The sequence below is a fragment of the Mugil cephalus genome, chromosome 21 (assembly GCF_022458985.1).
Source record: "Mugil cephalus isolate CIBA_MC_2020 chromosome 21, CIBA_Mcephalus_1.1, whole genome shotgun sequence".
Lineage (NCBI taxonomy): Eukaryota > Metazoa > Chordata > Actinopteri > Mugiliformes > Mugilidae > Mugil > Mugil cephalus.
The window spans coordinates 17,134,149-17,156,064 of record NC_061790.1 but is presented as its reverse complement, the minus strand read 5'-3'; the positions used below and the strand labels follow the sequence as shown (position 1 = coordinate 17,156,064).

Here is a 21,916-nt window from a genome sequence, read left to right as displayed (position 1 = left end):
TCAGTATAGGACTTACACAAACTTAACTGGGCCAAATATACTAAAATACTAAAAATCTATTAAATGGGACACATATTGATTTATTTTTTTTCTCTTCCAAAACAGGACAAGCATAGGAAAGAAAAATCGTAATGACAATGTTCCTTATTTAACAGTTTTTTTTTCTAGTCCTTTGTAGACACAACTGAACATAAATAACGAAACATATAAAGGTGGATTGCATAATGCAACACGTGTTGTTGAACAGTATCCACAGTGGCAAATACAGAGGTAACGTCTGAAATGTTGTAATAACCATGAACTCAAAAGGAAAGATAAAGTAATAACTTCAGTACAAGCCAAGGGATAAAGGAACACTGGTCAAATTTATCGCCATTCTACTGAAATGTGGTATACATAGGTATGCTTTCTGTTGTATCATTTGAGCCATTTGTATCATTTGGTATCATTTCTTTAACATGACATTTTTTTTAACGTGACGCAGTGTGTGCACGAGCAATCCAAATGTGTCCTTTCTTTTTAATTGTTCACCTGAAACAAAAGACTAGATGTTATCACAAATCCTTATGCAGAACATAAATTATAGAGCAACACACATAAGGATGGACATGGAAAGATTGAGCACCAAAAGCATAAACTTAAGGTAAATGTCTTTTGTGAAGTGAATGTTAAATTCATGTATTGCATACCGAGTAATGACCATGATGACTGAAATCACACAATGTATTATGCTTCTATTTGTCTGGTGATACTATCATCAGACAAATGATAAGAGTAATGTAAAACATCTGCACTGAGGTAAACAGTTATGAAACGATCCATTTAAAGGGATCATAAAGGCATGTCTGTATCTGTAATCAGGGTCTATCCAAACTAATAAAGTCTTAATTTCCTCGTCCTTTTCTCATGATGTCAAACATCTGTATGATGTGTCTGGCATAAATACACACCCCTACAGCATAAGGGGTGAGCATAGATGGCTAATCTACAGAGCAACAGTTAATGCAATTAAATAAAAATGAAAAAGGAAAGATTATTTGGTCCATTAATGCTTATTCAAAATATCCACAAACATATGATTATATTAATATTATAATGAAAGCATCTCTCTGTAAAAGCCAAAATAAAACGGCCTAAACATAAAATCATCTGCAACAAATAAGACACATTTATCCACAGTTACGACTTGCTACAACTGTGAGGGACACGCAAATACACACATCTACTTTTTCCGTTTTAATATAAATATAGAGAGCCCCGTTGGCTGGTATCTCTAACAAACAGTAGTAAAGAATATTCTTTTTAATCATCAGACAACATGCTCACTTCATCATGTTTTTCATCTTAGGCGAAGAAATGTGGATTGTGACAGTCTCTACTGTTTGATGTTGCTTTAAGCACCCGTTAAATTATACATCAATCTTAGTCCATTTGATCTAATTCACACGTCTTAGAGAGACAAAGAATGCAGGCTCTTTTGTTCACACAGCCATCGTAGAAGAAATCAACTTGTAAACTCTGTGGACGGCAGAATCTGTTTGACGCTGGTCCTGTTACCACCGTCTTGATTCTAAACTGCAGATTATGTCCACTGCAGATAAAATGTCCAGGCAGCGCTTGTCTGGGATGCAGAAGAAAGGGTCTAAGTCCGGGTTGGCAGCCAGTGTGCCAGCCCTTCAAAGAACCTCCGTATGTTTATGACGTAGAAGTCCACGTTGTGAGCGAAGTCAGTGCAAATGTTGGAGTATGTGTCCACCAGGGTGCAGTAGAGAGCAGTCCCTCCTATGCTGATCACCACAGTAACCAGACACAGCAACAGCAGAATCAGGCAGGAATCACCACCCACCTCATCTACAAGTAAAAGATGAAAAATGTTAAGAACATCAGTCATAGACAAAACATTTTAACATCTGCTGCTTCCTTTGTTCAATCAATATACAGTCCAGTACCACAAAAATGAGAAGAGTTGTGCACTGTTCATGATTGCTTTAGCATTTGAGCCGTACCTTGCTCAGTGCCGTCCTCTGGCTCACTGAAGCGAACCTTGCGTTTGGCATTCTGTTTAATACCAATATTGTTTAGAGGAGGCAATCCATCCAGCGATGCCCGCCTCCTCTTCAGAATGGAGACCAGACCATCTGGGGAGGAGTTCTGAAAGAGACACAAAGAAAAGAAAATCAGAACTTCTTGTCTGAAGCACAACAACACTTTAGGATACACACAATAAGGCCACCCTCCAGTGTTGGATAAACATTGAATTAACAGATATTAAAAGAAAACTGATTTTTGGTAATTTTAATTATGAAACCAAGAAACCAAATGACAACGTACTAACTCCGACCAATTACCAAACTATTTCTACCTTTCTTTTCTAAAATGCTGAAAGACGCTCTTGCGCGATTATCTCTATGAGGGTCAACAGCAGAACCTTCTTTGTTGCTGTTGGAAATGTTCCCATTTTACTCCGGGCGTTCCCCAAGGGTCAAACGTGGGTCTGCTCAGTGTTGCCAGATACAGCTGATGGTTTCCAGACCAAAAGCCGTTCAAAAACCCTCCAAAAACCACAAGCAACACCCCAGAACATTAGATCGATACTTTGTTTAGTACTTTACCCACTCAGATTGCTTATGGCATAAGCACTCTGAGTGGGTAAAGTACCACATTCAGCCCAATTTCATTTCAAGTGGGCCGGACCAGTAAGATAACAGAACAATAACCTACCTAGTAATAACAAACTACAGAATTTTTCTATTTGTTTTAGTGCAAAGAAGAGCATGTACATTGGAGAATATTTATATTTAATAAACTCTCCTTCAAAAAAAAAAAAAAAGTGCAAATGGGGTACATTTCTCTCTGCTCTGAGAAATAGGTCTCAGTGTTGTGTTCTATTCATATTTCTGACTAATATTTGTCTCTTTGCAAATTAATGTTTTATTTATTGCGGGCTAGATTAGACCCTCTGGTGGGCCGCTTTTGGCCCACGTGTGACTCATGCAATCTCATGAAAAACAATGCAGTGGAAGCACAGAAATTATCCGCCACAACTGCTCACATACAGCGACTTCAAAACCATGTGATGACATTGTGTATTCTACTTATAGGCATATGGAGCTTCTATACTCTTCAGAAAGTAGGGCAAGAAGTAGCACATTCAGTTCACTCATGTACAAAAGTGAAGAGTCTTGGGAAAAGTAAACGCACTTTGTTTTTGTTCTTTTTATAAAAACCTCCTAAATTATCACAATCGAATTTTCCCCCCAAATTTACCCAAGTGGGGACGCAGGCGCCCTATCTGGCAACACTGGTTGTGTTACTCTTATCCATTTACAGTATATGTTGCCCTGACGACAAGTCATTAGTAAATATAATGTACAGTATCTTTGTTGCTGTCTACTACCCATGGCAGATTCAGATTTAGCCCTAAAGCCAGGGTCAATTCATATCCAATGTAAAAACTTTGAATTCTAAATGCAATTTTCTGCTTTGTATTTGTACACAAAGGTTCACAAAGAACTTTACAAATTGTTGGACTATTTATGAATACCATTAATCCCTTGCTCCTCTCCAGTGACAGCCTAACATCAGACTCTGGGTTCGGGGCACTGTGGCTAAATCCATCTTTTAAATACAGTCTGGGGTCTATACTAATAGAAGATTTACCTTTAAATAAGGACAATAAAAACATAGTAGCATCATCAAAGATAAACAACAATGGTTGATAGAGCAACTAGCATTGGAGCTTAGCCACAGGGCTTGGCAGAGACAAGTAAACACAGCATTTCTGAAGCACAGGTGCAACAACAGAAGCACAAGTTATACTCTGTGTCAGGTCTGATTAATGTGTTTCATTTGGGCAAGCTCAGGATTATATGGCTCCCAAAATGTAATTGTAAGTCCTTGGCACTGTTACAGATTACAATATGGAGCCTCTGTGTGAGGTTTAAGCTCTCGTATCAAGAGACATTCCTAGCAGAGTGTTAAAAACCACCCTCCCTAATAATCTCTTAACCCTTTATAGGGCTATGGGGTTGAAATTTATAATTTCCCTATCTTCATTATTACTATTACTATTCCCTACTTCCCTTTCCCTTTCCTAACAGTTAACAAACCACGTTGTGATTGTATGGCTACTACTGAAATGGAGTCATCTCTCTTACTGTCAGCCTCATCTGCTGTCATAATTTGTAGGTCAATTACTCCGTGAGGTGAGTAGGTCATCACATTCAGTTGAATCTATACCGAGTCACATTAGTACATCATGTCTGCCACGCACACTGTAAAGCCTGTCTTTCTCTCAGTGCTACAAATGTCAACCTCACAATCATACCCGGGAAATTGTGTGTCCGGTAGTTTCAGACATTTCAATCTGAAACCAAGACACGCCAACATTGCCATCACTAGGGCGATGGCTAAACATGCAGCCAACAGTATTTACAGGGAAATTAGCTAATCTAATGAGATAGTAATGGTTCTATTGACACATGAGTATTAGCACAGGCTGTGAGTCCTGAGTCTCCAGGCCAGCTGGAGAGCTGCCTGACAGAACAGAACAGAAACACTCAAAGCATCATAAAACATGGCTCATCCACAGAAGAACCTGTCTTTCAAATATTTCTAATGCTTTATTGAAGCTCTCAGAGCCCATTCAAGGACATTTTGAAAGAACACGGTTTGGCCTTTTTAAGATGTCACGTTGTCAATAGTGATGTATTATAGAGGCTATAAACTAATGCTGCTGCCTGCTGCTCAGTTTTTTCCAGCACATCACAGGATGAGGACTGAATGAGCAGAAAGCTGTCAGGCTGAATGGCTATTTCACAGCTACTGTACTGTGCATTTGTTCAGTGTTATTTGCTGCCTTTAATTCCTTTCAAAAACCCACCAAATCTGAGGACCTATACACTGATCAGACATAAAATTATGACCACCTTCCTAATATTGTGTACGTCTCCCTTGTGCCTCCAAAACAGTTGTGACTCATCAGAGAATGGAAGTGGGCCTTTTGAGGGTGTCCTGTGGTGTCTGGAAACAGTGGGGGTCTTTGGGTCCTCTGGGTTGAGGGGAGGGTCCTCATCCCACAGATACTTGATCAGTTTGGGATCTAGTGATCTAGTAATTTGGGATCAAGGATCAAGGTCAACACCTTGTGCTGTTCTTCGTGTGTTTTTAGTTGTTCTTGAACTGGTTTTGTGTCAGGCTGCGTCCTGCTGGGGATGGCTGCTGCCATCAAGGAGTGTCATTGTTATGGGGTGGGTGTGTCTGGTCTGGTCTAGGTGGGTGGTACATATCTACGTACCATCCATATGGTGGTGGTCCACATGGTGGTCACAAGGTGGTCAATGTTGTTTACTTCTCCTGTCAGTGGTTTTAATGTTGTGGCTGATCAGTGTATATGAACCCTGACATATATTAAAATGATTTGGAACAGACCTGAGGAAGAACCTCCTTCCATTTTGGTGGATTAACATTTTATTTCTTAATTAAGGTTCTTATTTAAGTTAGCAAAATACAACCTTCCTTGTAAAACACAACACAAAATACAAACCATCATGCACTGAGATACAACACTGGAAAGGGGTCGCTCACAGTCCAGCCTCAACTGGATTACATAAACCACGGGTTAGGCCTTTAGCCTGCATGCTTGTTTGGAATAACTCTGTTTTCATCCCCACCTTTAAGAGGAACCAGGCCCTTCCAGCTGTGTTTGAGCCAGGACATGATATCTTGGCTCAGGCCCTGGCTTACTAATCTAGCACATTTGGCAGAGTAGACTTCCCAAGCGTGAGGCCCCACCAAGTGAACATGGGTGGAGATTCTTTAACAGAAAAGTTGACAATGATCTCAGAGGAGAACCACAGAGATCCTTCTTAGGCGTGACCCGGTAAAGACAAAGAGCTGGCCAGGATGTAAGGGTTTAAACAAATAGTCTTATTTTCTGCAGGCGGAAAGGATAATAGACAGTGAAAGCAGATAAGAGAGAGAGGAAGGAAGGAAGGAAGGAAGATGCATCTAGAAGGTGGTAGATGAGTGTGGAGGAGAAAGGCCAAGTAGAGATACTAAGACATTTTATGTTTACACTGCACTTATAATTGTATAATTTATTCAAAAATAAACAGGAACAAGAACACCAAGGGAAACTACTACTGCAGGTCCTTAGGGCTTGGACCCAGAGTATGGGAACACCCAGCAAGACAGACAGAGAAAGCTAGGAAGACAAACAAACAGTGAAAAAAACAGAGATCATCAATGTGTAAAGGAAGATTAACCAAAAGCAAAGTGTTTCCCTACCCCTTCTGTGTGAGACAGTTTGGCCAGGTCCTTGTCTGAAGCCTGGGGTACTCCTGTTGGCCACTCGACCTTCACCTCCTCCTCCTCTGGAGTCTCTTCACACTGCTCCTCTTCCTCTTCTACTTCCTGTCCTTCCTCACATGTCTCCTCTACTCCCTCTCCATATTCCTGCTCTTGGCTCGTCTGTGGCGTGAGGAGCTCCTGCTCTGAGTCCACGCTTTGCTCTTTTTCCTCATCCCTGTGTGATGTTTCAGGCTCATTGCCTGGAAGGTGGAAGAATGAAAGGCCATTTATTAGTGAGGCTTTACTGTATGTCAGCTTGTGTGTATTGATACAGAACGCCAGTTTATGTTAAAATAGAAGGTCAGGATTAAAGGAGATCAAACCAGATTAAAGGCGATGGTGTAAACATCCACCAGAGTTTACTCTATCATGTGTAATGTTTCCATGGTTTAAATGAAGACCTGTAGCAATGGAATCGACTGCATCCTCCTGTTATTGTACTCTATGATACGGCACACAAACATCACTTACAATAGCTGATGCATGACACTTTGAAATGTTTCTTTCGAGTTGTTGTGTGCCTCTACAGTATCTGGAGGCCATATGTTGATTCAGATAAAAACACAACCGCTGTTATAAGAGAATATAATCCTTCTTTATTTGTCCCATATTTATAAACGATCATCTGAGAAGAAAAGAACCATTAGCAATGAGAGCCTTTTAAAATACTCTGACCTTGAAAATAACTAAATGAATGAAATGCTTTCATACAAGTACACTTTGTGTGATTCTGTTATTAAAATCTGTATTATTGATGCAATTATGTTGATGTGTTGATGTAATTTACATACACTCACTGGCCACTTTATTAGGTACACCTTGCTACTAAAAACTGCCTTCATTCTTCATGTCATACTTTCAAAAAAAGTTTTGGAAACATTTCTCAGAGATTTTGGTCCATATTGACATGATAGCATCATGCAGTTGCTGCAGATTTGTCAGCTGCACATACATGATGCCAATCTACTGTTCCACCACATCCCAAAGGTTCTCTATTGGATTGAGATCTGGTGACTGTGGAGGCCATTGGAGTACAGTGAACTCATTGTCATGTTCAAGAAACCAGTTTGAGATGATATGAGCTTTGTGACATGGTGCATTATCCTGCTGGAAGTAGCTGTCAGAAGATGGTCCACTGTGGTCATAAAGGGATGGACATGGTCAGCAACAATACTCAGGTAGGCTGTGGCATTTACACCATGCTCGGTTAAGGAGCCCAAGAAAATATCCCCCACGCCATTACACCACCACCACCAGCCTGAACCGTTGATACAAGGCAGGATGGATCCATGTTTTCATGTTGTTTATGCTAAATTCTGACTCTGTCATCCGAATGTCGCAGCTGAAATCGAGACTCAGACCAGGCAACATTTTTCCAATCTTCTATTGTCCAGTGTTGATGAGCCTGTGTGAACTGTAGTCTCAGTTTCCTGTTCTTAGCCGACAGGATTGGTACCTGGTGTGGTCTTCTGCTGCTGTAGCCCATCTTCTTCAAGGTTGGACGTGTTGTGCGTTCAGAGATGGTATTCTGCATTCCTTGGTTGTAACCAGTGGTTATTTGAGTTACTGTTGTCTTTTTATCATCTCCAACCAGTCTGCCCATTCTCCTCTGACCTACCACATCTACAATGCATTTTCGTCCACACAACTGCTGCTCACTGGATATTTTTCTTTTGGACTATTTCTGTAAACCCTAGAGATGGTTGTGATTACTCAGACCAGCCAACACCATACCATGTTCAAAGTCACTTAAATCCCCTTTCTTCCCCATTCTGATGCAAGTTGTTTTGATCACCTCTACATACCTAAATGCATTGAATTGCAGCCATGTGCTTGGCTGATTAGCTATTTGTGTTAACAAGCGATTAAACAGGTGTACCTAATTAAGTGGCCAGTGAGTGTATTTCAATCCAATCAATTATTTACCTTGATTACCAGAGATTTATCTGTCACTGCTACAGACAGCTCAGAAGTGAAATTACACTGCATATAAAAGGTTTCAGGTTTCCAGTTATAATCTGAGCTTGTGCTAGTCTCAAAATTACTAACCTCATGGCAGAGATCAATACATAAATAATAACTGCTTTCAGTGAGACGGTGAGAGACGCAGTTTGTTTGTTTAAAAATAAGCATCATTTTTCTAGTCATGGCGCACATGCAGCACACAGCTGTTCATCATGGTGAAACAGGAGTAGTGACTCATTAGAGACAGCAGCTGTATTCAATATCATGTACACCTTAGATATTGGTGTTTATTTACACACAGCAAAACTGAGAATGAATCGCAAGTATTGGCTGGGGACGCATGTACAGACTCATTTTAATGACAAGTGTGAACATAGGTGGTTAAAGCTAGACAGTTGCAATTGGATTGCCCATGAAGGATGTAAATGCAAGGGCTGAAAGGGGCCGTTGACACAAAGATGCAACTGAAGTGTTGCTCAAGTGCTTACTGACAATATTTTGTCGTCGTCTGTCTGATACTGAACCTGTGAAACACACATAAAACTGGTTGACTGCCTCATATGAGTACTGCAAAATGTTAAGACCGTCTCAACCAGGTAATGGCTTCATGTTCCTGGATTCCATTCAAAAGGACCTGCAGCCAATTGCTTTTTCACCATTACTCTGAAGACACTGTTGATCCTGTTTATTCGTCCAATGCTACTTGTAGCCAGTGACACATGTTTACCTTTGTCATGATGGGATTGTAGTGTATTGTTCTTTGTCTGAATGACTTTCAGCGCTGTGTTCAGCTTGTTCTATTGAATGAAACAAAGTAAACGTTTTGTCACGTATAAAAAGTCTGGATTTGAGCAAAGACCAGCATATAAAGGAAAAAGGTTGCATGTCTTACCTCTTCCACACTGACGGATGGTCTGAGTGATGCCAAAGAGAGATCAAGAAAGAGGAGACAGAGGAAGACCAGAGAGACACAGAGCGATAGAGAAAGGTCGGTTACATTAATGCCATCTTACTGAACTTGAACTGAACTTCGCAACAGAGGCTGGTGTCTAATCTTCAGCAAAATCAATTCCACCTGCATCAAATGACCGTGGGCTGCCGTTACATACCAAGAGTCAAAGCAAACGTGGGACGTGGTGTCTGGCATGCAGACCCGAGGTATTTGTCTCTGTCTGTCCGGAAATTACTATCCTGCAGAAATCTTTCATGCCCTGTCTGAAATATTGATTTTCACATTCATTCCTATGTGCGTTTCCATCCTTGCTGTATCCTCATGCATTATCAGTGCATCAAGCCTTTCTTTACGACTTCTCAATGTGGTCTCATTAAATGCAGACGACAGCCAATTGGAATAAAGTAAAATATGGTGCAAAAAGGTTTCTCACTAAGAGTAATGAAGGTAATGGGAGGAAATGCAGACAGTGTGAGAGAAATCTGATCAGTCGTTTGAGTTTCTGCCTTCTGTACATGAGCGGACAATCAAAAAAGCTCCACATCAAAGACACAGTTGTACAAAATATGTGTGGTAAGGACACTGAAATGTGAGAAAGATCTGCTGCTGTGGTGTACCTGAGGTGTGTTCTGCAGATCTGACTCAGCGTCTCGATGTGTTTCTGACTGAGGCTGTATGTGTCATCTGGTAAACAGCTCTTTGTGTCCTTCTTCTCCTTCCACTGGCTCTCTGGGATCACACATAATAAATACATCTTTTAACAACCTTTACATTTAAGTTTTTGTTTTCTGGTAATATTTTAAGTAATAGAGAGAAACAGGTGCGTGCAGTACCCCAGTTCTCCTGCAGGGCGGCGAGGTTGGAGAGCAGACGTTGATGGTAGAGCTTCTCTAGCTGTAGGATCTCGATGGCACAATGATCTGAAAGCGTCACCAGTTAAAGGTGCAACACACACTACGGTGCTAAAGGAATTGTGTACACTTCAATTTAGGAAGGTTGTGACTCATAAAGGATCACGGATGCAGCCTTTAATAAACCAGAAACAATAAAAAGAAAAACACACATGGGCGACAGCATAAAAGGTCTCACCAGGCTCATAATCCAAAGGTCAGTTAAAAGACGAGCCACTAAAGGCAGCTCCATTTTAAGTCAAACAGGTCAACAGCATCCACTACCTAACAAAAAAAAATTACAAAAGCTAGATGTCACATAAAATAGAGATTAATGAAATGCTTCATTGGCCAAGCTAAATTTACATATAGGCTGTGATCATTTTGACAGAAGATCAACTAAGGCGTCCAAGTTGCAGTTTCTTTTTCCCAAAATAAGGAAGCAAGACAGCAAAAAAAACAAAAACAAAAAACTCTTCAGTATATTGTGAATGATTCAGTTCTCCATAGACGTTTAACTTTGATCCTTTACAGGGCAAGGAACCATATATGGTAACTTCAGCACACATTTCAAATTGTTTCTCTGCTCCTCTCAGTGAGGTTTAGAAGCATTTTCACTCAGGCAATCAGAAAAGATCAAGGCAACATTCTCAAGTGAAATCCTTTCCTAATGTGATCTGCAAGGGTTGAAATTATGGATTTCAGAGTATTTTAATGGGTGTCCTATAAAGGGTCGACTACCCTTTCTGCTAATTGTATTAGACAATGTCTAAAATGTCTAAAAGTCACTATGAACCAAAACTATTACGAGCTAACGTCACAATATATGTTAATTAAAATAATGTTTTTTTTTCATAGAAAAAGAAGAAAAATATGTCAACAAAGATACCAGCCACTAAAATGTTTAGATTGTGACATTTTGCATAAGTGGGTAGTTTATTCCATTAAAAGTGTTTCCTGCTCCACATCTCCCCTATTATCCCAGCTTTTGCTGCAAGCTTGTTTCCCTTTCTCTCTTATAAATCCTCTCTTCCCACATTAAGAATTCTCTCTGTCCCTGCGTCTCTTTCCCTCTCCTCTTACACAAACACATAAACACACACCATCCTGCTTTGCAGCAAGACAGTCTGACAGCTGTTACCAGGGCAACAGCACAAACAGCGCCAAAGGAAACTACTACTGCAAGCCCTTAGGGTTTGGAGCCAAAGTATGGGGAACACCCAGCGACTGAGAGGCAAATGAGCTGATAAAAACAACAAGTGAGATGGAGAAAGCTAAGCAGATAAACAAAAGCGGAAAAAACAGTGATCAAAATTACTTTGCTCAAAGAAAATAGACGAACAAAATGAAGATAATTGCAGCATGCAGTTGGTATCACCATCCTACACATTCTTTTTTTTTATCATCGCATGCCAGTCTGGTTCAGTCACGACTCAGCTGGATAATACAAGTGATTCAAATGTCACAATTCATTAAAACATGGGGCCAGTGTGCATGTGAAAGGATACAGTCCTCTTTGAGCGAGTAGGCCTCTGCAATCTTTAAAAATAAAAAGATAATGATTAAGCAGGAGGAGGTAGTACACTGATTTTCAAGTTCTCCATGTCAAGTTACTGTGATGTCAGCATTAACCAATGAAGCATCGAAACACAGGGCAAGGTTCAGCTCCACTGACGTGCGCTGAAAATCATGTTACAGTAATTAGGCCGTTCCAAAATGTAGATGGTTTTGTTTGAAATTCACTAAATCCCTTCAAAAATGAGAATCACATGGAGGGAGCCATACCAGGAACAAGAACCATGCAGACAACCTGTGAGACACAAAGTCACATGCAAGTACTTATGGTCTGGATTAACATGTCTCTGTGGGCTTGTTTCCCATCCAGATGCTTTTACCTTCATCTCACCCACAGTACGCTGCTCAATCAAGTAGTAGTTATGGTTCTGTATGATGATACTTGGCATATCATTTAGACTTAGACTTACTTTAGTACTTTTACTTTAGTAAGTCTAAGTCCTGATTAGTCAATAGTTGAGCTGCAGCTACATTCCACTAAACTAGTTTGGTCATTTCTTTGTTCCATACAGCTGTGTCTTCAGTGGCCTGCAGTTCTTGATTATTTCTGAACCAGCAATTACACCAATCAATCTCTCATGGGAATGTTGCTATGAAGTTGCTCCATCACCTTTAGGTTCAGTAAGAAGACAGACAATGTGTATAATCAGTACGAGGACCCTTCAGGCAGTGTTTTATATACACTACTAAATCTCCCAAAGTGCACGAAAGCCTATAGGTTTGTTGGAACACATCCAGACTGACCGTAGACTAAACATTACGCGCAGTAATACACAGGTTGTGTGCGATTATGACCCCTTGAGCCAAGAAACGATAAAGGTCCCCTCTGTTGCCAAGCGTTAAGAAACCCTTCAGAGTGAAGTTCATTGCTCACAGTTGCGTTGCATCATTTTCAGCAATTCTGAACTCAGGCTGAAGTGCTTCTATTGGTTCAAGATATTTTGTTGATGGTGATGATGAAAAGAAGTCTAAAATATCCGGGGGCTTTTTGATCCTGCAGACTGACACTTCAAACAAGATTTTGTAGAACATGAAATGTGTAAAATATCCAACACTTCCTTCAAAGGAATTCTTGAAGCATACTGGGATTACTTTTTCAGTACATATACATGCATTTTCAGTTTACTAAAAATCACTGCAACACAGAAAACAGAGGGGGCATCTGAGCAGACAGTGTGCACTGATCCGAGAGAGGCGTAGCATAGCATAGAGAACTAAACTATTCAATTTTATTCTATGCTATGCTATGTAGTTGTACTGTGTTCCTGAATGCTTTTATTTAAATTTAATTTTATTTTGTGTTTATTTATTTTTTTTCAACATTTTTTAGCCTTTAGTTTTAGACAGATTGATTCAGGCCATAAAATATTCTAAGTACTAACACAGCAGCACGTATGACCAAATAAGGAGCTTTAATTCTAATACGCGATGACAGACACTGACCGTGTTCTAGACAGAAGTGGGCCAGGCACACTAACAGTATTCGCAAGAACAGCAGAAATCCCTCATAATTGGGACTGAATTCGCCAGAAGAACTCTGACCATGCCTCTGGCTCATGCAGTAACATGTCACATATCTGCCTTTGTCAAGTGAGTCTAAATGTGTAATCCCTCTTCTCTCCCTTCCTTAGCATTTTTAAGCAAAACAGCCTCCCTGCTCCACGGTTACTAACGCAAAGTAAACTAAAAGCTCTTTGCTGCACTGCAATAGCTCAGACAAATTAATCATGTTGTGGCGGGTGTTTGGAAATTCTAGTCTATAATGCGTTGCACACGTAAGACAATACCGATGATCTTGTACTGTGATCCTTTTCGACGGAACTCAGAAGCAGACTATATTTATCACACATCTAATTAGCCCGTCTGTCGAACACCATAATTGTGATCGGAGGCAGGGGGCGGCAGGAAACAAATAAAGAACACAGGGTTGCCAGTTCAAATCCCTACAACAGAACATAATGTTCTTTTCTACCTCAGTAAGTGCTGCTAATGTTTTACTTTCGTTTACAGGCTTATGTAGAGGACAGGCTAAACATTTCTAAGTTCATATTTGTCTCTGTTAACACAGAAAAAATAGACTTTGTAATCAGCGTACGTACACACAAACATTGTGCAGAAGCACACCTACTGTACGTATTGTAGGTGTGAGCATCCAGAGAAGTCAGAGAACATGTGCCACTGCATCCACACCCACCCACAACCCTTTTCTGTCTAAATAAAGACGCACAGAATTCCCTCTGGATTCGGCAGAAAATACTCTTCGCAACTTCTCTCAAACGTTCGACCGCACACACACGGACGGACACACACCTGGTGCAGGGAGTGTGGCAGCACAGTGTAGTCGCTGTCTTCTCCCAGGGTCTGCAGGGAGGCCAGCAGCTCTGGGCTGGGGCTGTGCCGCCCATCTCTGGAGACGCTTCCTAGAAACACAAACAAAATGAAATGCATCTACTGCATGTTGGAGAACAATATTATAGAGATTTGCATCATCTTCGGCTTGTAAACTACATTCGCAGCATATTTGCTCCTGTATTTCACAACTGAATCACTCAGTAGTTGCCATTATCATTTATTGATATGAAAATATGTGCTGCACATTGTTACCAGCAATGTCACTGGTCCTACTCAGCCAGTGAGACCAGCTGCATTATGTCTTCTGCGGCTCTGGAGGGGTTTCATTAAGTCTCCCCTCCCATAATCACATCACGTTGATATCATCAGGGTTAGGTCAGCTCTGGCCTGGACAACGGCTTCATGACAACTACTGAGACTGTGGTTACGACATGGGAAGTCACGTACATTTTTACACTAAATTACAAAGTAAAATCTATACAGTTAAACTTAGCATCCACACGGCCTGAATGTATTTCAGACTGCAGGTGGTGTGGTCTGTGTCGATGAAAAATATAGCTGCGTTTCTGTGGGTGCATGCTCTGCATCCAATCCAACAGACAGGCTAGACCAGTGTGGGGGAGAACGTACTGTAAATTATTAAAGTTTCAAGTGAGGGCTTGCTTTAAGGGCTAGGTTAAGTTGAGGTTACCGGTTGATATTAGACAAGTAGTTAAACAAGCGACTGTGTGTGTGTTTGTGTGCGCAATCCCCAGTGGGTTCGTTACATGCTAAAGCCAAGAGACAAACCTCAGCAGGTTGCCATTGGTGACAGCCTGTGAGCCTGTCACCGTCAGTGTGACAATGAATCACTATTAGCTGTAGCTGCACGCTGCAACTCTTACATAACACGGCTTATCAACTACAGCAGTATAGGACATTACAAACATCCACGAGCATTGGCCGTAGCTTCCCTGTGGCTTAGTATCATCCTGATGATCGTAAGCTCTGCTTTTTCCGGCGCACTGTAACAGTTTGTGGGAAAACCCTGGTCCACAGATGGACGTGGCTAAGCTTTGAGTTGTTCTGAAAAGCTTTCAATCAGCAGTTCTCTGTAGTTTGTGTGCTCTCACTCTACTGCACTGTGGTGTTTAAAGATGATTAACAGGCATTTAATCATCTGAGGCATTTTATTGAATGGAGCGTTTTATGTGCCTCTACCACCCACATTAGCGGACTCTACACACCAATCCAAATTTCCTAAGGTGCATTTAAAAGGAAATACTGCAGTTTCCCTGTCTTGTACACAGATAAAAACTGAAAAGAGTTTTACCTGGGGTGCTATCAATGAACACTCTTTCCTCCTCCTGCGCAGCTCCGGTTTCTGGGCCTTTCGGCAGGCTGGTGTTTTTGTTACCCATCTCTTCTGCTCGTGCAGCGATCTTCTCCCCCAAGTGCACCAAAAGCTGCTCGGAGACCCTCCAGTGGGCCGTGGCTGGGTCTCTTTTACACGCTCTCACTGGAGGAGCATTAACTGACTGACTTTTATCAGAGTGCTTCCTTTTAGCAGAGATAAGCAAATTACTTGGGGAAGTGTGTGCTGTTCTAAGGTTCCAGAAAAAAAAAGCATAAATGGCCACTCGAGCACGAATGAGATCTTGGCAGGTTTGGTCTGTGATCACTCTCGGTGGAGCATGTGATTTAATCCTCCATCGCCTCTTCTGGGTGGCCAAAACAGAGAGGTCTGACCACCGCAGTCTATGAACACTCGGCTGTGGAGGACGTAGTTCTCAGCTCTCACAGGTTTCCTGCGGTCCTCCAATCCTGAGTGGTTTACTCTGCCTCTTATCTTATCCCTTGCACGCTGAGATCAGTGCAGTGTCCTTTCCTTGTCCCCAGAAAGCTGTCAAAAAAAAAAATCAGGCAGATTTTTAACAAAGAACAAAACATATGCTACTTGAATGCAATTCCAGGAGGCATCGGGGAGGGCAAAGAGAAGCGGCATTGCTGGTGAAATGGCAGTTATGTCTGTGACTAAATGGACTTTCTTTGTGTGTGAACCATGACGGCCAACTGAGGCATGGTGAAGTGCTGCACTCTGAATAAGAGGGGTTGAAAATAACTATAGTGGACTGTGTATTCGAACAATTAGCAATGAGTACTGTATGTCACAGCACAGACAGACAGACTGTGTACTATTTATAACATATCATCAGTCCCAACAGAAAGGACATTTTGTAGTACGGATGACATTTTTGTAGGCTATGAAATACTATCCTGGTGTAGCCAGGCTCAGTTCTTGCCGGAATATGATACTGGTGACAAGTCATTTAGGTTTTATTATAAGGTTTAGCCGATACAGAGTAAAAAATATCTCTGTGTGCCAAGTGGATAATCAGAGCCATTGTGATGTGACATGAGGAGACGTGTATGACTATTACTTTTCTGTCTCACACGGCACAACACCAATTTGATTGACCAGACAAATCGTTGCAACAGCATGATTAATTTCCAACATAGCTACTCCAGACCACCTAAAATAGTCTAAGAAATGCTAAAAAACACACAAGGGTAAAGCATAAAAGAATGCACTGAATAAAAAGGAAGCAAACAGTAAAATTAAATATATAAATTTGACTTAATTAACAATTATCAATAAAATTAGCATTATTTATTGCTTTTGAAAATAATATAAAATAGAATACGTCTATACACTGATATAATGTGTCCTCCCAAAATGACATATGAAGAAAATTGACTAATTGGTGTTAAGATATAATTAATTTCATTCCCAAATAAAATGTGTTTGTGCCACTGGACCCATCTCTTCATGTTGCACAGTCTCTGTTGGCGTATCATACTGAAGACTTCTGAAAGTCAGCTCAGTCATATAACATAAACTGCATGAGAGCACAGAGATGAATGTGAAATCTGATGATGACACTTATCTATTTTAACAGTGCCTGACAAGGGTGGGGTTTAGTGTTTGGCCCTCAGGACAAGTTCACAAAGGTTTACCTATAGCTGCAGTAACACTGCTATAAAGGCTGACATTATCACAAAGAATGACCTTTTACAGGACAGTCACTCTAACCTCCAACCAGCCCTGTCACTGTAATTACCACAGAGAACCAAACACAGCACTGTCAAGGCTTTATTTCTACTTTTGCATTTTTTTTTATATTAAGTTTTGCAGACGACCCTGCTTTTGTGTAAACCTCTGAAACCAGTGATTAAAATCTCAAATGTTGCAATGTTAAACACATTCCTGTTCAAGTTTACACAAACGCAATAGCTCTATATTTGATGAGCGTGTGCAGGCAATATAAATGAATTTCCGCCTCACGAATTGACAGTTTTCAGCCTGAGTGGTCTGAGGGCATGAAAGCTGCATGACACTTAGCGTTCATGCAGCATGTTAGCAGTCATGTGAACGTTGTGGACTCTGCAACATGGAAAGTGAAACAAAGTACAAACACCAGGAGCAGAGAGTGACTCAAAGGATGTGTGGCATAAAATTAAGAATGATTCAGGGGAAGCTGAAGATGAAAACTGTGTAAACTAAAACACATTAAGTCAGTTGAAGGTTTGGTTTTACATTCTTTTCACTCATGAATTGGTACATGCTACGTGAAATCCTTACATTTTTCTCATATTAGCCCTTGACTGAACTGGTACTGTACTGACATTTTCAATTTTACCTACTTTCATGAGAGTCAGTTAATCATATCTACCACGCTTACGTCTGAGCCAGCAGATAATAAGTTTTGCTTAGTTTAACATAAAGATCAAATATGGTAGAAAAACACTGGCTCTCTTCATAAGTAACTCATAGCAAGCCTGGCGTAACTGGACTCAATACTTGTTAAGAATAGGGGAATATGGATTTCATTATGGGGCCTGTTTCCACCCATACAGAGAATAAAATACCTCTGCACAAAAGTGGATAGTCCTTCAATCAATGAGAGCCATTTTGTTGTAAACAAATTCATCTCCACAGGGCTCATATAACATGCGTGACTATATTGCCGCTCCTCCTCTGTCCATCACCACACTAAACCCGTCCAAATGATTTGATTTCCAGGGCACATCAATTCCCACCAGAACAACTCAAACCCAACTTTACGGGGAAGTTGGTCTGCACCGCCAAACTAAGACATATCCAAAGACATAATCTGTCATACATCATGTTATTTGGTGAGACTGGTGTTGTTAGATTGTGGACAGATCCAAACTAGCCATTTCTCCACATACCTATGACAATACCTATGATATGAACACTAAACTAACCAGGTGCTTGGCCAATTTTAATATTTTCTGACCAGACTTGAAAAATCTCAGATAATTCCTGTAAAATTAGTCACGCTTTCCTTTAGTCTGGTAAGTAAATAATAATGATTAGTCTGAAAATCTGAGGACATAACACTGTGTCGAAAATGTTAATAGTGCATTCGTCTCCCTTTTGGGTGATTTAAAGTTATTTTTTTGATCTCGACGCTTGCACTGATCACAGTGGACATGTTTCTTTTTCCAATAAACACATCTTTGCTCACCTCATCTCATCTCATCTACTACCGCTTATCCTTACTAGGGTCGTGGAGGTTGCTGGAGCTGATCCCAGATGCGCCTTCGCTCAAGTTAATAAATTAAGTACATGAATAAAACCTGTCAGCGGTTCACAGAGAATTCATCACCTTAAGCAGTTTTTCAATTTTCCAGTCTTTTATGTGATTTAAAACTGCCTGGAAAAAAGAGCAATAGCAGCCTTGAAGGTAGAAATACTCGCAGTCAAGAATGGTGAGCAGTGAGCAGAATAGAATATATAGCCTATATACACTCACTTGTCAAATCATTAGGTACACTAGTGAAAACTGATACATTGTAATGTAACAGTCCTGCACTAAACCGCCCTTCATGACTGCTATATGGTTCTGTTTATGTTGAAACAACGTCAGAAAGTGTTTTTGCCAGGCCCACTGACTAAAATGGGTTTGTGGAAACAACACAAACATGTCTGTACAACACAATAGAGTTCTGTAGTACTACAAATGCAAACTGTTTTTTAGTCAAACTGTTATTTTTAAACAAATGCTGAATACTATAACCTCCATAAAGCTTACGATATTGTGCAGGACTATTATATCAGAATGTTTTCACTAGTGTACCTTATGAACTGGCAGGTTAGCGTGTACCTATATAGGCTGTATAAAGTGATTTGCCTAAAACAAGTAACAAAGCTACTAACAATAATACATTTTCTAATAATATAACGCACATATGGGGACTGCTTTTACGTGTTGTCTGGGCAGTTTTCCGCCGTGGTTTTAATTAATTTCGCCTTTTTAAATAAAAATGCCACACAAGCAGGTGGCAAAGCGCGTGCGTGTGCGCACGTGTCTCTGACGCTTCCGTGCGCATAGCCTCGCGCTCATTAACCGTTATTTTTCTTCCAGTCTCGTGTTTCAGCCCTTTACATCACGCAGCACGTGCACATTATACAGATGTTGAGCTAAAAAAAAAAAAAAAAAAACGCGTTAGCTTGTTTGAATTAGCCATGTTTATATCGTCTTCTGTGCTCTAGTTTAGAATTGCTTCAACGTTTGCTGTCCCGTCGTCATAGGGTTATCGCCCTGCTGATAGGGGAGGATAACAACCAGCGCATCCAAGTTAATGTCTCATCATAAAACGCGGTGCATTAAGGATGGAGAGCCGTACTCACAGCTGGATGGTGGTCCTCGTCTCAACATCAGCGTCGCGGTGTTTTCCCTCTCTACAGCCTCGCTCTGTTATCTGTCCGTCTCTCACACTCGCTCATGCTTCTTGTTTACGGTCCGATCCGGGGATTTTCCAGCTTCCCTCTCATTGCAGAAATATCGATTCCAGCATGACACGTCTAGTTATTTATTTCTTGCTCTATATATTCAAACTAGCGGCCGAGGCTGCCATCTTCTGGCAGATGTGTCACACCTGCTGCTGGGTGCTGGCTGCGGGTTATGTAACCGCGGATGAAGTGGTCATATGATGTTTTAAACTGATGACCCGACGGATAACAAGACAAATACTCGGTCTTTGCATAGAGTATATACATTAGGACAGAACAATGGTTTCAACTTGTCATTGCTACAGTGACTTGACCTGATTTCTGAAATAAAATCCGGGGACATTTACAGCTCGGAGATAACAAAAAAGAAAAACATCACTTAATGTTATCAAGATGAAATGAAGAAACAGAGACAATTACGGTTTCGTTCCTTTTGACATAATTATTCATATTTAAACACGTTTAAACTGCTGTGCAACCGGCTACCGTAATAACTGTTGTTGTAGTCTGCGCGCAACATGCTCACTGGCACTTCCTATCCGACTGCCGTAATAACCGTTGTTCTAGTCTACGCGCAACATTTTATTTTCTCATTCACAAAACTCTAAAATTAGGAACATTTTCGGGGACAGCTTTAGGTTATCCAAACCGGGGACTGTCCCCAGAAATCAGGTCACCCTAAGTTACATATCAACTATCTTAAACGTGCATCTTTAGCCTCTCCCTCTTCCTGTAGCCCAGAATATACCCTGACAAGGAGGCTCAGAGGAATGAAATCTTTCATCGATTAACACAGTTTTGGACTGACTTGAGGTAAATGAGCTCAGTTTATAAATCCTGGATATGGATATTTTAATGTGAATTATGAGTAAGTTCTTCCATAAGCTATTACAAAGATTTTATAACAGTAGAAATCATGTATGTTTTTTAATATATATATAAATCAGAAGAAATTAATGGAATGTACAAATGTACAAAGGCATTTCAGCCTTCACCGCAGATGGAAAATGAATTATTTTGACCGATATTATATTATCTTCAGTTACTTCTCAGAGGCAGGCGTTGCCAGAGTGAGAAATTTTGCACCCAGCTGGTTGGTTTTAAATACTGTTTTGCGGGTAAAAACAGAGTTGGGCGGGTGAACCAAGTTTGGGTTGATTTGGGTTTGTCTAATTACTCTTTAATAGTGATCTGAAGCAAGACCAAAGTGCCTGCTCACCTTCCAAGACAGAAGCATCTTCCCGTCCAGAGCCACTCAGTCACTCAGGCTGCTGCAAACAGCATAGCCTGCTCTGCAAAGGATCTCACAAACTCTTCTTGCGTGTGCTCTATTTGTGCGAAGAGGAAGATGCCTATTATAGTGTCATTAGGCTGTCTTCACGTGACAGCTGTTTGGGCTGCCTCTTTCTTACGAATAGAGACACTCTAGTGGATATCAGTGGGTTACATAACATGGCTGTGTAGTTGCCAGATGTGAACACTTGTGATGTGAATACCGATCCGCCAGACACAAATATGGTACTTTTTCATATTATTTTCCCTAAAATGTACAAATGAATTGGGCATGACAACCAAATATGGAGAAGCTGCTTGCTAACCAAGTTCCTTGAATAAATGTGCATGTGCGGGTCCTTGTTTTTCTGAAATTGGCCAAACTCTTGCAGATTACATTGTGTGGTCACGTTTTTGTCCATGTGGCCCCAAAACCTTTTCTGGGTTAAAACTTCTTAAGACGATTAGGTTAGGGCTAGGCACTGTGGCGCCTGCGGTTTTCATATCTCTGCCGCTGCTGCTGCTTTTGTGGCTTCAACAAGGCAACGAGGAAGTGAAGCAGAAACGGAGGAAGGGCAAAGTCGTGGAAGGAAGCATCTGTGCGTATGTTTCTTTCCAGTTTTCTGTCTCTCCTTTAACAACACTGCCTTTTTAATTGGGCAGCTTAAGGGGTATACTCTGCCTGTTCTCATTACGGACAACAAACCCCATCCTATTGTTGATGTTGTGCTGCGTCGCAATATTACAAGAGATTGTAAC

The 21,916-nt window shown here is 40.8% G+C and overlaps 1 protein-coding gene across 2 annotated transcripts; it reads right to left on the bottom strand.

The window, feature by feature from the left end:
• Window positions 1-59: 59 nt before the first annotated feature.
• On the bottom strand, window positions 60-21,217 carry cnstb (consortin, connexin sorting protein b). 2 transcript variants are annotated; one of them, XM_047573771.1, is made up of 11 exons: window positions 21,105-21,217; window positions 15,398-15,967; window positions 14,044-14,153; window positions 11,667-11,697; window positions 10,102-10,188; window positions 9,886-9,997; window positions 9,209-9,230; window positions 9,044-9,113; window positions 6,289-6,551; window positions 2,007-2,151; window positions 60-1,851 (listed from the first exon to the last, which is right to left on the bottom strand). In XM_047573771.1, exons 2-11 carry the CDS (start codon window positions 15,483-15,485, stop codon window positions 1,643-1,645), a joined length of 1,137 nt encoding a protein of 378 aa, XP_047429727.1. In that variant the 5' UTR covers window positions 15,486-15,967; window positions 21,105-21,217; the 3' UTR covers window positions 60-1,642. The 2 variants fall into 2 exon arrangements, with proteins under 2 accessions (XP_047429727.1, XP_047429726.1); XM_047573770.1 differs by lacking the exon at window positions 21,105-21,217 and adding an exon at window positions 19,784-20,233.
• Between the last annotated feature and the right edge of the window lie 699 nt (window positions 21,218-21,916).